We start from the raw sequence: 13,200 nt of genomic DNA, 5'->3' as shown, positions 1-13,200 counted from the left end.
AGGGGGGTGGGAGGATGGGTTAGCCTGGTGATGCGTATTGAGGAGGGCACGTTCTGCATAGAGCACTGGGTGTTATGCACAAACAATGAATCATGGAACACTACATCTAAAACTAATGATGTAATGTACGGGGATTAACATAACAATAAAAATATGGTCAAAGGGGTCCTGTCAAATTTCTTCTGGCATTTCATAGCCCATAGTTGCTCCCAAACTAGAAGGACCAACTCCCATATTCTCCAGCCTCGAGATCATGTAATAAATGGAGGTTTTCTTCTCACGGTAAAAGCACAGCTCAGCTGAGCACTGCAACGGGGTGGGCAGAGGGCACTCTAGGGTTGGGTACCCAGTGGAAGCAACCAATAAGAAAATCCCCTTGACTGACCTCAAGTGTCAAGCTGTGATTACCAAGCACACTGGCTGTGTCAAAGATACTCTGGATGAGACAAAACAAGATCATTCAAGCACAGAATGCATAGGACCTAGAAGAACAGCACTGGAGGCCTATATCCTTTCAGCACGGGAGATTACTGGGAAAAAATTCACTGGAACAACCTTACAAGCTCTGGATATGGGGACTAACAAAATCCTTGGCTTCACCACTCCCAACATGAAATTGAACTCTTGCCTTGACCAAGACTACAAAGAAAGAAACACAATTCTTGACCATTCTATTCCTAGATTCCTTTTTATGTTTTCACAGGACTTGCACATGTGATTGGCTCCAGGTGGAAACCAGTGTTAAGACTTTGGGATCTGGAAGAGATCATGGAGGTTCCCAGGACTCAGTGTCCTTATCTGTAAATTGAGGAGGTTGTCAACAACCTGCCAAAAGTCATCCTGTGCTGGGCTTGGCTGGGCCCAGGACTTCTAAATCCAAGCCCAATGCTCTTTGTGCCCTAACAGTTCATTCACTATTTCTTTAAATGCTAGTGTTCACCTGTCTTGAAAGAAAGAAAAAGAAAGAAGAAAGAAAGAAAGAAAGAAAGAAAGAAAGAAAGAAAGAAAGAAAGAAAGAAAGAAAGAAGGTAGCTGATTGTTTGCCCTGAGTGGCAATGTGGCTAAGAAAGGGGAAGGACAGGAATGGAGGAAGCCATTTTGTTTCCACTTCCTTTGGCCATTTTCTCCCCCACCTGATGCTCCTACAGATAATAATAATGACAACAATAACAGGGAACATTTATAGAGCACAGACTATAGGCCAGGTGCTATTCTAAGCACTTTATAAGTATTAATGAATTTGATTCTCAAACAACCCTTTGAAGGAGTAATGATTATCTCTGTTTTACAGATAAGGAAACTGAAGCACAGGGAGGTTACATGACCTGCCTATGGTCATGCAGAGCCAGGATTCAAGTCCACACAGCCTAGTCCCAAAGCTCAAGGTCTTAAAGAAATCTCTAATAAAGAGATGATGAAACAGTGATGAGTCTGAGTAGACTGTCGAGAAGATCAAGTGGATTACTTCATGAATTAAAGCTAGATTCTGAAAATAAAGGTAAAGATAATGAGTGAGATGGGGCCAGGGAGCGGGGGTGGGAGTGGGGTCTCTGGTCTGCAGTCCTGGAGACACATTTCCCACCCAGAGGGAGCACAGTATCTAAGTTTTGCCAGCTGAGTTTTGCCAAGTGGCACTTCTTCGCAAGCATCATGCTCTTCCCCACCCGTCTCTGCCTCTCTCATGCCCACCTGGCAAAGCCCCCACCTTATCGCACACCTGCACCTGAGCAGCTGAGCTCAGGAAAGGAAACACAACCATGCTGACTGATCTCACTTCAAATCCATGGCCATAGATTCCAGAGGACTTTTCACACCCCTCAGGCCTACTGCATATCCCCTCCTTCCACCTCAACCCTCTCTGCTCTCCTCCCCACTTCCTCTCCTGTTCACCCCACCCCTTCATCAAGTGGCCCTCAGCTGGTGAACTTGAAACATGCATCACCAAGAAGACCCGATCCATACCCCAGAAAGCTGGTCTTTAGGGTGTCTTTGTCCTCTGGTTTCCTGTTGTGTCCAGCCAATCAGAGGAGCCAGCAGGAGACTAGAGGATGGGAAGGGAGAGTTCCTCCCTGCTGGGTCATGAATTGGTGGTGGCCCCCTCTGCACACTATAGAGCACCCAGCTCCTGCCAGGCAGCCTTTCCTACACTACAACATCTCTCTCCAGGTTCTGATAGCTCTCCTTCCCCTTAACGCTGTAGATTCAGGGCTGAGAATGGCTCCCCTCTGTTTCTAGCTCTGAGGTGCTTTGCCATCCCTTGTTGGTTTTCCTTAACTCTCTGCCCACAACTTTATATGGTCCCTTCATAAAACTCTCCTCTCTTTTCTCATTTAGGTGTGTCATCTGTTTCTGGCCAAGACCCTCCCTGATACAGCTCCCAAACTGACACCTCGAGCTCCCATCTTTCCCCCCAGACTCCAGAATCTTAGATCTGCCTTTATGACTACTCTATGTGCATGTTTTGTACATATCTCCTACTTAACATAGCCAAACAGAATTCTTAATTTCCTACACCCCAAACTTGCTCTTCTTCCAGCTTTCCCCATCTCAGTAAGGTGGGGAGCCAACAAACACCCAATTACATAAGCTCCAAATCTAGGCTCCATTCTTGATTCCTCTTTTTTCCCCCTCACTTCTTATATGCAGTCCACCAGTGGGCCCTATAGACTCTCTAGTAAAATATATTCTGAATCAGTCTTCTTTGTCTGCACCTCCACTCACCAGCCTAGCCCACGTTATTCTCCCTCGCCTACACTATGCAGTCTCCCTGTCTCTGGGCCCCTTCTCCTGTGGCACTACATCTCATTCTTTATAATGGAAGGGAAAGACCTTTCAGTAATGTAAATCAGACTATATCACCCCCAGCTTAAAACCATCAATGACTCCATTTTATAACAACCCAACCCCTGTATCAAGTCCTATGAGAGCCAGCCCTGCCTTTCTCTCTTACCTCATCTCCCCACACTACTCTATCAGACACTTTCCTTCCCTTGGCTCCCTGCACACAACACTGTCCCCACCTGTCTCCTTTTCCCTTCCAATCTTTGTATGACAGACTCTTTCCCATCACCTCCATCTGTGCTCAAATGTGGCTCCTTCAGAGCAGCCCTCACACACAATCTAAATCAGTGCCCCAGTTGCATTAATTCTTTGATTAATGTACCATAAATAAACAAAACTACAATTCTCTCCTCCCTAGAACATGAGCCCCTGAGAGCAAGGACTTCGTTGTTCACCACTGCTTCCCTGGCAGCTGGTACGGAGTGTTCTCTAAAGTGGACCTGCAGACGTTTGATGGATGAATGAGTGTGAGAATGCTGCCCAGTAATGTTAGATCTGCCAAGTTTTTCAAGAGAAACCAGGAATAGGGATTTTTAGATAAAATTTGATGATGTCTTCCTCTTGGCAACTCATTTATTTGTTAAAATTGTGAATCAAATAAATCCTGTCTGCAAGCCAAACTGAGTCAATGGGGTACCATTTTGTGATTCCTACATCAAAGACTATGGGCCAAGGTCATTTGAAAAGGAAAATATTTAGTGGCAAGGAATAGGGGACAAGTGATCAAAAGTTCATCCCGAAGTGACCTTTCTAAGACTGGAATGGATGGTTTCACTCCTCTTTTCCTCTGCATCTGAAAGTTTCTGTGAGCTAAAATCCATTAGCTTCTTTGGTTGCTTGTTTGTAGGAGAGGGTACAAACTCAATCCTGGATCATCATAATCAACTTTTCCATTTTTACAAAACTTGTTTAGTTTCATTCAAATCACCAAGGCCCTTTCTGTGGTTTTCTGCAGTCTTCATCTATTTGAAATCCCCTAACTGACAGCAGTTGCTCAGACACATCACACACTATGGAAAATTACAGGCTTGTGTTGTAGCTGATTTGTGTCAGCATGTATTTGTGAATACCATAAAGCACTGAAATGAGACATATTGCACTCCCTAATATAGGAGGTAATTTGTTTTTTGGACCGCCTGGTATTTGCGACATTCATTAGTGAGAGATGCAATAGGAAATAGAATTACACAAATGGGAGCTCCGTGTTATATTTGCTATCTGGGAGGTACACGTGATCTACGGCGCCACTGTGCTCCCCAGCACGCCCCCCTCCCCCACCCCTATACATGGTGTTGAGATGCTGCTTGTGTGTCTCGCAGTCTGGATATGAGCATAACCTTCTATTCCAGGGGACCTGGGTGGGGGGCTTCAGTCCCATTCACCCCCACTTTCTGCTCAGGTGAACCCAGTTCTCAAGGTACTCCCGAAGAACAGGCAGGACCCATGAACTGGATTAGAAGGTTTTCCTGTCCCCATCTGAATAATGGCAGTTCTTTCCCAATTTGTAGAAGTAAACTTAAGCCATTAGCTCAGTTGAAAGAATTTTTCTTTTTTGTTGTTTTTTTGTTTTTGTTTTTCTGTGGTTTTTTTTGCTTCTCCACCAACTTTTTCCCCCCCTAAAAGCTTTTATAACTAGTATGGCTAGTTTGCAAGAGTGGATAAAGAGGAAAAAAGTAATAGGCATCAGCTGTCAAATATCCTAGTTCTGTGCTCAGCTCATCAGGCTCACCTCTTGGCAAAGAATTAAGAAGGTAAGCTCTGGCACTGGACTTCCTGGTTTTTGATCCTGGCTTTACTACTCCTTAGCAGTGGGGCTTTGAGCAAGTTAGTTCACCAATCTGCACCTCAGTCTTTTCATGTGGAAAATGAAAACAGTAAGGCTACCTATCTCACAAGGTTGTTGAGAGGATGGCGTGAGTTCATGGCACCTGGTACTTAGAGCAGGGCTGGCACCTATTAAACTCTACATAAGAATTTGCTAGTATTATTTAATTTCGTAGAAAGTGTGGGTTTGGGAAAAAGGAAAGACCATTTCCAATCCGGCTGTGCCACTTGCTTATGTGCTAACCTTGGACAAATCATTTATCTCAACCTTACAGATGAGGAAACCAAAGCCCCAAGGGCTTTAGAAGACTCACCTTATGAGGTTATTCTGAGGACTGGCAATAACGAACACAGAACCCTTAGCACAGGCCTGGCCTTGAGTGGGAACTCATTACATGAAAACAATAGGCTTCCAAAAATAATTATAGACCTTTCACAATTAATCATTTATTTGAAATATTCTAAGTAACATCATTGTTAAAGTCGGACTGCTGGAGCCGCATTTTCTGCTAATAAGTTTTTCAGAGTTCATAGGATAGACTCAATATAACAATATTCCATGGTGTTCTCCAAAGAGCCCTATGATTCCTAGGCTGCTTAAACAGGTTTAAGGATACTAATAAAAGTGTCGTAAAACATTGAGGTCAATGAAATCCTGGGCTGTACCTACAGAGGCTTAAGAATTGAATCTGACAACTTCAACTACTTACCTAGAAGGCCACAAATAGAAATATAGCTAACTGAATATTTCATCTGAAATGAATCCAAACCTTTTGAGATTCCATTTGGCACTTAGATTAGAAAGCTGATAATACTTGAGTAAATCTGCCTGGATATTAGGTCAAAAGTACTAGACAAGGAACCAGTTGTCCTGTGTTATGTTGTTCTCAGTCATCAAGAATCAGGTTGACCCTGAACAATTGCTTCAGTTCTCTGGGACTCAGTTTCCTCCCTTGGAAAATGAAGGAGCAGTTAACTAGGCCCTCCTAGTTCTAAAATATTGTTACTCTAATTCAAAGATGTGGAATCAACTATGTGAAGAGGAGTTCATGGAAGCATTTGAAAGAATAGTCTCTTTTTCCCAAGACTTGGCACCATTGATACCCATGGACATGTTAAGAACTTTTGGGGTTAGGGCCCTATACATATGGAAAGCATGCCCATTATGGTGGATCAAGATGTCTATGGCTGGGCCAGAAAGGAAGGCAGATAAATATGAACTCTTACCTTTTAACTTCTTTGGCATCACTTGCGATGAAAAATCCTAAAGTACCTTCTTGGATCTTAAGATGGTTTCCAGGATTAATTAATATACTGCTCAGTGAACAAAAACAAACAAAGAAGACACATTTGTGAGGTCATGTTCTGAATAAAACCTTGAAGGCTACACTGTACTGTTAATTTTATAGGGGGCCCACTAGTCTAATGCTTTTCCCAAAGGTGTTGTGTAGAGCTTGATGTCCACAGTCCCAGACATTTAAGTGGATAAGGCCATCATAAAGCTCTGCTGCTCAGTTCCCAGGTTGGCATACTCCCAGTTGCAGAAATCAAAGCACATCTAGGTTTCAGGGTTGGGGGTATATAATGGGGTAGCCATCATGGGCTTCTGATATGATATGTAGCCCTTTGGAAACTTCTGTTAATGGTCAACATTGAATGTGATTGGTCTAATAAAGCTACTGCTATAACAATTTTCTGTTAGATGACAGAGCATTAATGGGACCCCTATATGCATCCAGAAACATACGCATATACACGTATTACTGCAGGGAATGGTACATGACAACTGTAACCAATGCAGAAGCAAACATTACATCTGCACGACATTGGTAAAGACATGTAAGTGGACTCCGCGTACAGCCTATGTAGAACAAATTGGATCTACCCAAACAGTGAAAAAGAAAAATGCCAGCAGTTGGAAATGATTCCAGTCTGCTTTTACCAACATGCATGGGAGTGTTTGAATGAAGTGTGTGTCTGGTACCTCCTGATTGGGGCAAACTGTAATTATAAAACAAATGCAAATCATCCCCAAAAACAAACAAACAAACAAAAACCTTCCCCTTGCAGGGAAGTATGGACCTAAATATACACTGTCCTATTTCAAAGTGTTATAAGTAGATTAGCTGACCAAGTTGTGCTTGGACTGACAAAAGAGATACATGTATCCTAATCTAATAAATGGGTGAAACAAACAAGTTTAATTTTCTGCAGATCAAGAACAGAATGCAGGAATGTACGATAAAGAGACTGAAAGGCTTTGGGCTTAATGGACAGGGAGGGAATTTGAGTACTGTGAATGCAGGAATAGATACAACAAAGGTATTCTCTGATCTGAAAAGCCGACTTCAAGGTAATAGATGTTTGGAATCAGGCTAAAGGAAGTCCTCAACTGTCTAAGACAATCAAAATGGAGGATGGTAATTAACATGTAATTTTTTACTGCTGGCAAAACCGCTCCGGGAAAGTGCTGTGGCCAACAGAGTCATGCGTCTGCAGCAATACAGGGAGGACCCAGGTGAGCTTTTGCTCTGCCAGGAGGACTCAGAGTGGAGCATTATGGCAAAATAATTGTTTGTGGTCTCAAGAACATCCACTATTACCCATAACGAGACCTGACAGAAGGAAACCGATCCTGTGTCATCACTGTTATTAACACTAAATAATAGGCAGGGACCATGATGATTGGTCTGTTCTGCCCTAGAACCACAGGCTACAATGAGATTCTTCACAAATCAGGAAGCAGCAGACCACACTAATAGCAACAGCTTGCAATGAGCAGTGGCACTGGACAGGCACCTCCTAATTACCCCCCTGCCAGTTCTTTATGTTGGTTTAACAGCCCTCTGACTTCTCATGATCACGAGGGGAAAGGGTCAGAGCTTAGACAGCTTAGATGGACTCCTTTTTCAAAGCCAATTAAATGTGATGTCGTAAAAGGGCAGAATGCTGGATTTTGCACACTTTCTTACCCCCTTTGCTGTAAGGTGTACTTGTATGCCCTGGCTCTGTGATCAGAAATTGCACCCAAATTTCAGCATCACCATTTAGTAGCTCTCTGGCTTTTGGGCAAATTACTAAATCTCCCTCAAACTCAATATCCTCATCTACAATGAGGATGATAATCATAGTCTTTCTTCAGAGGATTAAGCAAGATGATGCACTGAAGGCTCAATGCATATTGGTTATTGTTACTCTTATTATTTATTACTGCAAGAAAAAAAAAGCCAAAAGTGTATTTCGTTTTCAATGGAATTACCAGATTTTCTTTAGCTGGCCCCATGGAATGGAACACAGGGCTCCTTATCAAAATATCCTGTTCAAAATGAGATGAAGTTACAGGGTAAAGAACCGTACATTCCAGAATAGTATACAAGGACATACATGAAAAACTCTGGGTATGTATGGTGTCTAAAGAAGCTAATTTCTGAAAGCTGGGAAAATCTACATTTTGATATGTATTTATATAAGAGCGTAAAAAAAGCTTCTGAGTGAAAAAAATCCTATCATGATTTCAACGATGCAATTCAAAAGGGGAAATTTGACACTCATCAATGTCTTGGTGACATATATGTGCAAAACAAGCCTTGCACAGAATCCTTTTTTACATTATATGCTTCATTAATTGCACTCCAATGATCAAGCCCACTGTGTCACGGGAGGACGACAGTGATAGCAAGCTTCCTATCAATGAGAAGTTTCTTTTCATTTCCTCTGTTCTTTATCAACAGTGAACAAGAATTGGCTTACAATGAGAATTGGGATTGTCATCCCAGAGACTGCAGGTTGAGATCATTTATTACAGCCTGCAAGCCTGCTTTAGTCAAGGTAGTGTGGTGGTGAGGAAAGATCTGGGGCACTGATGGAAGGCAGATTTGTGTTCAAATCTGGTTAAGCGCTGGTTAAGCGAGCAGGTGTATGTGTCAGGCCTAGGAGTTCAGACCCTGGCCTGAGGCAAGTGGATGCCACTCAGCCTCATTCTCCTCCTCTGTGAAATGGAGTGAATAATCTCTAGCTTACGGTGTTACTAAGAGAATTAAAGTACGTGCCATGTGCTAAGTGACTGCCACATAGTAGGTCCTTAATGCATGCTCACTATTAATAGTAAGCATGGTTATTAAAACAACTAAATGAGAAGCAAACAATCTCTCACGTGGTCTCAGCTCCCCATTTTGTCCTTGGTGCTAATAAATTACCAGGAGGCCCCCTATTGGCATTTGAAAGACCTTTTTACTGACTGCAGTATCCAAAACATTACATCCCTCTATAACATCTGGAGATGGGCTAATTTGGACTGGCTTTTTCCTACAGAGTGGAGTGTCTATCTGTTCCTCAAACCTTATGCACTTTCAAGACATCACTGCCCGTGTGATTCCAGGGTGCCTTCTGGTTCTCTTTTGGAGAGGGCTTAAGGAGGGGTAGGAAGCTTTAAATCATCTCTTTACATGATGTGTGAGGCTGTAGGCTCACATTAGCAGCTATCCAGATCAGGGGAAGGCAGCCTTTTGGGTGGGAATTGAAAGAACCAGCCCAGATCTTGAGAATAATGAAGGAAAGAAATCTAGATACATAAGAATCTTCACTGTGCTGGATTCCACTCATATATTTAAGGGTTTGGTTAGAGAAACATGTGCCCCTGATTCCAGAGCCCACTGCCTATAATACTCCCTATGTCAGGGTACAAGGTTTCAAAGACTCTTTGAGGAAATGTGTTACTCTCTCCAATACTGTAGACATTAAGTCTTCTATACACACGCCAAATCTAGAAAATTTAAATAAAACGTTAATCCTCCTCTTTTTGAAAATATAAAAGACATAAGGATCCTAGACAGAAGTAATTTTTTTCCCAGCAAAGTGCCTACTACCCTCAGAATGGGTTATTGACCTCCTACTGGGAATATGTAAATCTTTCCAATGGTCTTTGCTCTCTTGAAAGAATATCCAACATTAAGTTTGTTTTGCTCTTATGACTGCCAGAAGTCTCCCTCCCTGGGCATCATGTTAAATCAGTCCTTGGTTCCAATTTTGCCTAATTCACTAGCTTACCAGAGAGATAAACTTCAAGATGTGTCATGTGAAGAATCAAGAGAATCTCTAAGAAAAAGTCCATATATCAATTAGCAGAATTCCAATAGAGACATCTTGGCAAAGATGGACTTTCCCTCATCTCAAGGAACATATAAATTATCCTCTTTCTTCTATGACCTTGCTAATTTCAACAGAAAACATTCAGTGGCAGCTGGAGGCAAAGGGCTTATGTAGCTCCTTCCCAGAGAATTCTTGCTCTCTCTTTTTCTTTGGCTCTCAGACTACTTTTTTATCTAGACTGATTCTTTGGCTTTTTGCCCACTATAAGGAAACAAATACATATTTTATGTGGGGAACGCATAGTTGAAAAAGAGGAATGAAAAGCATGATCATATTTTATTTATTTTTGTAAATAAGTTTCTCATAGTAGCCACCTTAGAGCCCTGTATGCAATAGGCACTTTTCAACTACTTGTGGAATGAATGAAAAATATAAATCACTGGTCTCAGCTCCAAAAGTGTTCCTTTCCCTCTCCAGTAAGGAGAAAGGTAGTCACAACTGTTCTTTCGAAAACTGAGTAGCAATTCTTACCAGTCAGGACTACTAAAGGAGCCACCACACCTTTTCTAGGGGGTTGGCAAGTGAGCTAACAATCTCCCAGATGCACTAAGTACAAAAATGTAAATATACAAATACATAAACAGCTAGCCACTTGCAGAGTAGGAGCAATTGATTTCAATATTGAAAGCACCACTCACTTAGAGTTGAAATAGGTTTCCAAACTAAAACACCAGAACATAGAACTGGCTAGCAGGGCTCAGTTCAATAGAGAAATGTCCCTGTCAGTTTCCTCCAGGAGGGGAGGTCCAGGCCTCAAGCTACAATGCATTTCATTGTGTATGTCTTGCTGAACTTTAGTCAAGTTGGAGATTTGGGGCTTGACGGGGCAAAATGATTTATTCCTTTTCTCAACCACTTATGCGTAACAACTAGGAAACATCTACTTATTCCTTCTTCAATCATCATAAACTTTACTTGTTTGCTGTTTTTGGAGACAACCAATGATGAATAGTTCAACTGAACCATATTTTTTAAAGGAATCCTTTATCCATTATGGGTAGATATGATGGGTGTGTATTTCTCCTCCCCCCCCCCCTCAATTTTTGGTAGGTGTAATGTACCATTCCCCGAACAATTACAAAATTATCAGTCACATGAGAATAGAGTTTTTACTTGATAACATGATAATTATATCTGTGTCTAGCAAGCTAATGGGACTTCATTAACTAGAGCAAGGGAATAAGAAGCACCTAAGATTTCAGTTCACGCCGTGCCCAGATGAATCACGCCACTGGGGAGTGGCCTCTTTGACCACCCATGGTCATATATGATTGCTATTGGGTGGGACTTTGAGCCAATTGTCTCCCCTCTCAGGAGCACAACTGCCCTGCGGTTTATGGGCTGTGTGAGGGCACAGCCTACAGAAACCCCAAATCTCAAATCTAATTGCCTTTCTGGAACTTTTCAATTTTTTCTAGGCTTTCAAATATATGCTGCTGGAGTCCCACACAACTAGACACACACACTTTTACTTAGAGAATATATGTAGGAGACACAGTGCGTATTCCATGCTTCAATATACTTGAACCCAGTTCGCTCACGCAGAGACAGCATAGTAAAGATTGCTCCCAGTTGGTCAGACTCAAATGCCTGCCACTGCGGTCCGCCAATGACATGGGCAAGGAATTGTTTTGCCTGAACCCATCACAATGAGTTTAGAACTGGCATTTAAAAATATATTTGACACATAAAACAGTAGCCATAGGGGATGGGGAAGAGATGGCTCATTTGGGAAGGACAATGGCGGCTATTTGGCTCTGGGAGCAAGCCATGTCACTTTGTGGTACACTTTATGACAAGTCATGCTACATCACAACATGCCTCCATCACAAGATAAAAGGACTCAAAGGCCAAAAGCCAACAGCAGAGGTGCAACCACTGTGGACCTTTGAAGATGCAAAGTGTTGCAGTAACTTCTCGCAGTTGGATCATATCAATAATACCAAACTGACAGGAAGCCACCTCTATTGTCACACATCTAGTCCAAAAATCACAGAAGAAATCGGACTTTGGAAAGAGTTCCAGACAAATACCCTCACCTCACACACACACACACACACACACACACACACACACACACAAATTACAAACACGAACACGTGACAGTGATTCCAACCACGGAGAGAAACAACTCTTGAGAAGATGAACACAAAGGCATCTCAATAGTATGTTTTCAACAGTATTGTTTTAGAGAACACATTATTGAAAAACTACACTGGAAATATTAACCGAAAAAGCTAAAAGAAAATGCTGTCGATGAGGATTTGGTCATGCTTCATGCAACAGAAATCAGAGCAAAACAGGGTGATGTCACATGGTGAAAGCGGAGAAACTTCACATTAAGAAATGTGCCCAAACACAGCAGGGAAAAAATAAAGCCATGAGTTCATCTCAATAAACAGTACTCATTCACTAAACCAAATGTGATGATTGGGCGATTTGGTAGCAGTGTTCTAAGTCTGTACAGAGTACTGCCCAAGAAATAAAATACGCAAAATGTTATCATCAAAATAAGTGTAAGGGGAAAAAAAGTTGAGTGTTAGTTGAGCTTGGTCTCTGTTTTGTGGATAAAAGGACACGAATCCTGCTCTATAAACGGGAAACCGGACATGGGGAGGAGGAAGTCACTGGGAATGTGGATGTGGTATGCAGACAGATGGCACCACAGAGCCTGGTGGACACCGAGACACATCAGGACAGGACAGAAACAGACACCAGGGGCTGGAGAGGAGCATCCTCCTTCTCAACACTGATGGCTCTGGTTCCCATCATCGGTGCCATGACTGAACACAGGGATTGTACCTGTTGGGTTTTTAGGTCTCCTGCAAAGAAGTTAGTGCGTCATCCAAAAGAATCAACCAACTGAACAAGAAAAGCAATATGCTACTTTCAATTTCTCTGTGCTCTAGTTGGAGAGGGGTTTAACTATAAATAAATAAATAAATAAATAAATAAATATATATGTATATATATATATATATATATATATATATATATATATATATATAGACAAGGGAATGAGATTATATGTATGTGTATACATATATATAATCTCTATCTTCCTGAATTCTTGGCAAATGGTTAGTCCTGTGGTTAGCAGTGAAGATAGCGGGTGGGGGTTGGGAGGAAGGTTAACGAAGAGCGCATACCGCTTTCGGCTTCTGCAAAACGACAAGAAAAGAATTTAAAATCAAACAATTTGATAATAAATTGACTGACACCAGAAGGAAAGAAGGAACAAAACCTTTGTTTCAAATTATTTGAAGGATGCATGTGAAAACAAGGTTTTTCAGCAGAGCATGGAAAAACAGCGTCATGGGGTAAAACAACAGAGGAGGTAGTTCAACACAGGCTGGGGGCAAGGGGTTGGGAAAGGAGAGGCTGGGT

General features: G+C 42.0%; 1 protein-coding gene across 17 annotated transcripts in view; it reads right to left on the bottom strand.

Moving 5' to 3' along the window:
• The window catches only part of KCNMA1 (potassium calcium-activated channel subfamily M alpha 1), a 712,149-nt gene that overhangs the window by 136,148 nt on the left and 562,801 nt on the right, over positions 1–13,200 (bottom strand). For all 17 annotated transcript variants that reach the window (XM_081824040.1, XM_081824024.1, XM_081824023.1 and 14 more), the window contains exon 17: positions 5,893–5,979. In XM_081824040.1, the coding sequence (XP_081680166.1) occupies positions 5,893–5,979 (87 nt within the window). The remainder of the gene's footprint in view (positions 1–5,892; positions 5,980–13,200) is intronic.

Source organism: Leptonychotes weddellii, chromosome 6, assembly GCF_054177405.1.
Source record: "Leptonychotes weddellii isolate Sample4059 chromosome 6, ASM5417740v2, whole genome shotgun sequence".
NCBI lineage: Eukaryota > Metazoa > Chordata > Mammalia > Carnivora > Phocidae > Leptonychotes > Leptonychotes weddellii.
The sequence above is the reverse complement of the archived record's forward strand: the minus strand, read 5'-3'. Positions and strand labels throughout refer to the sequence as shown.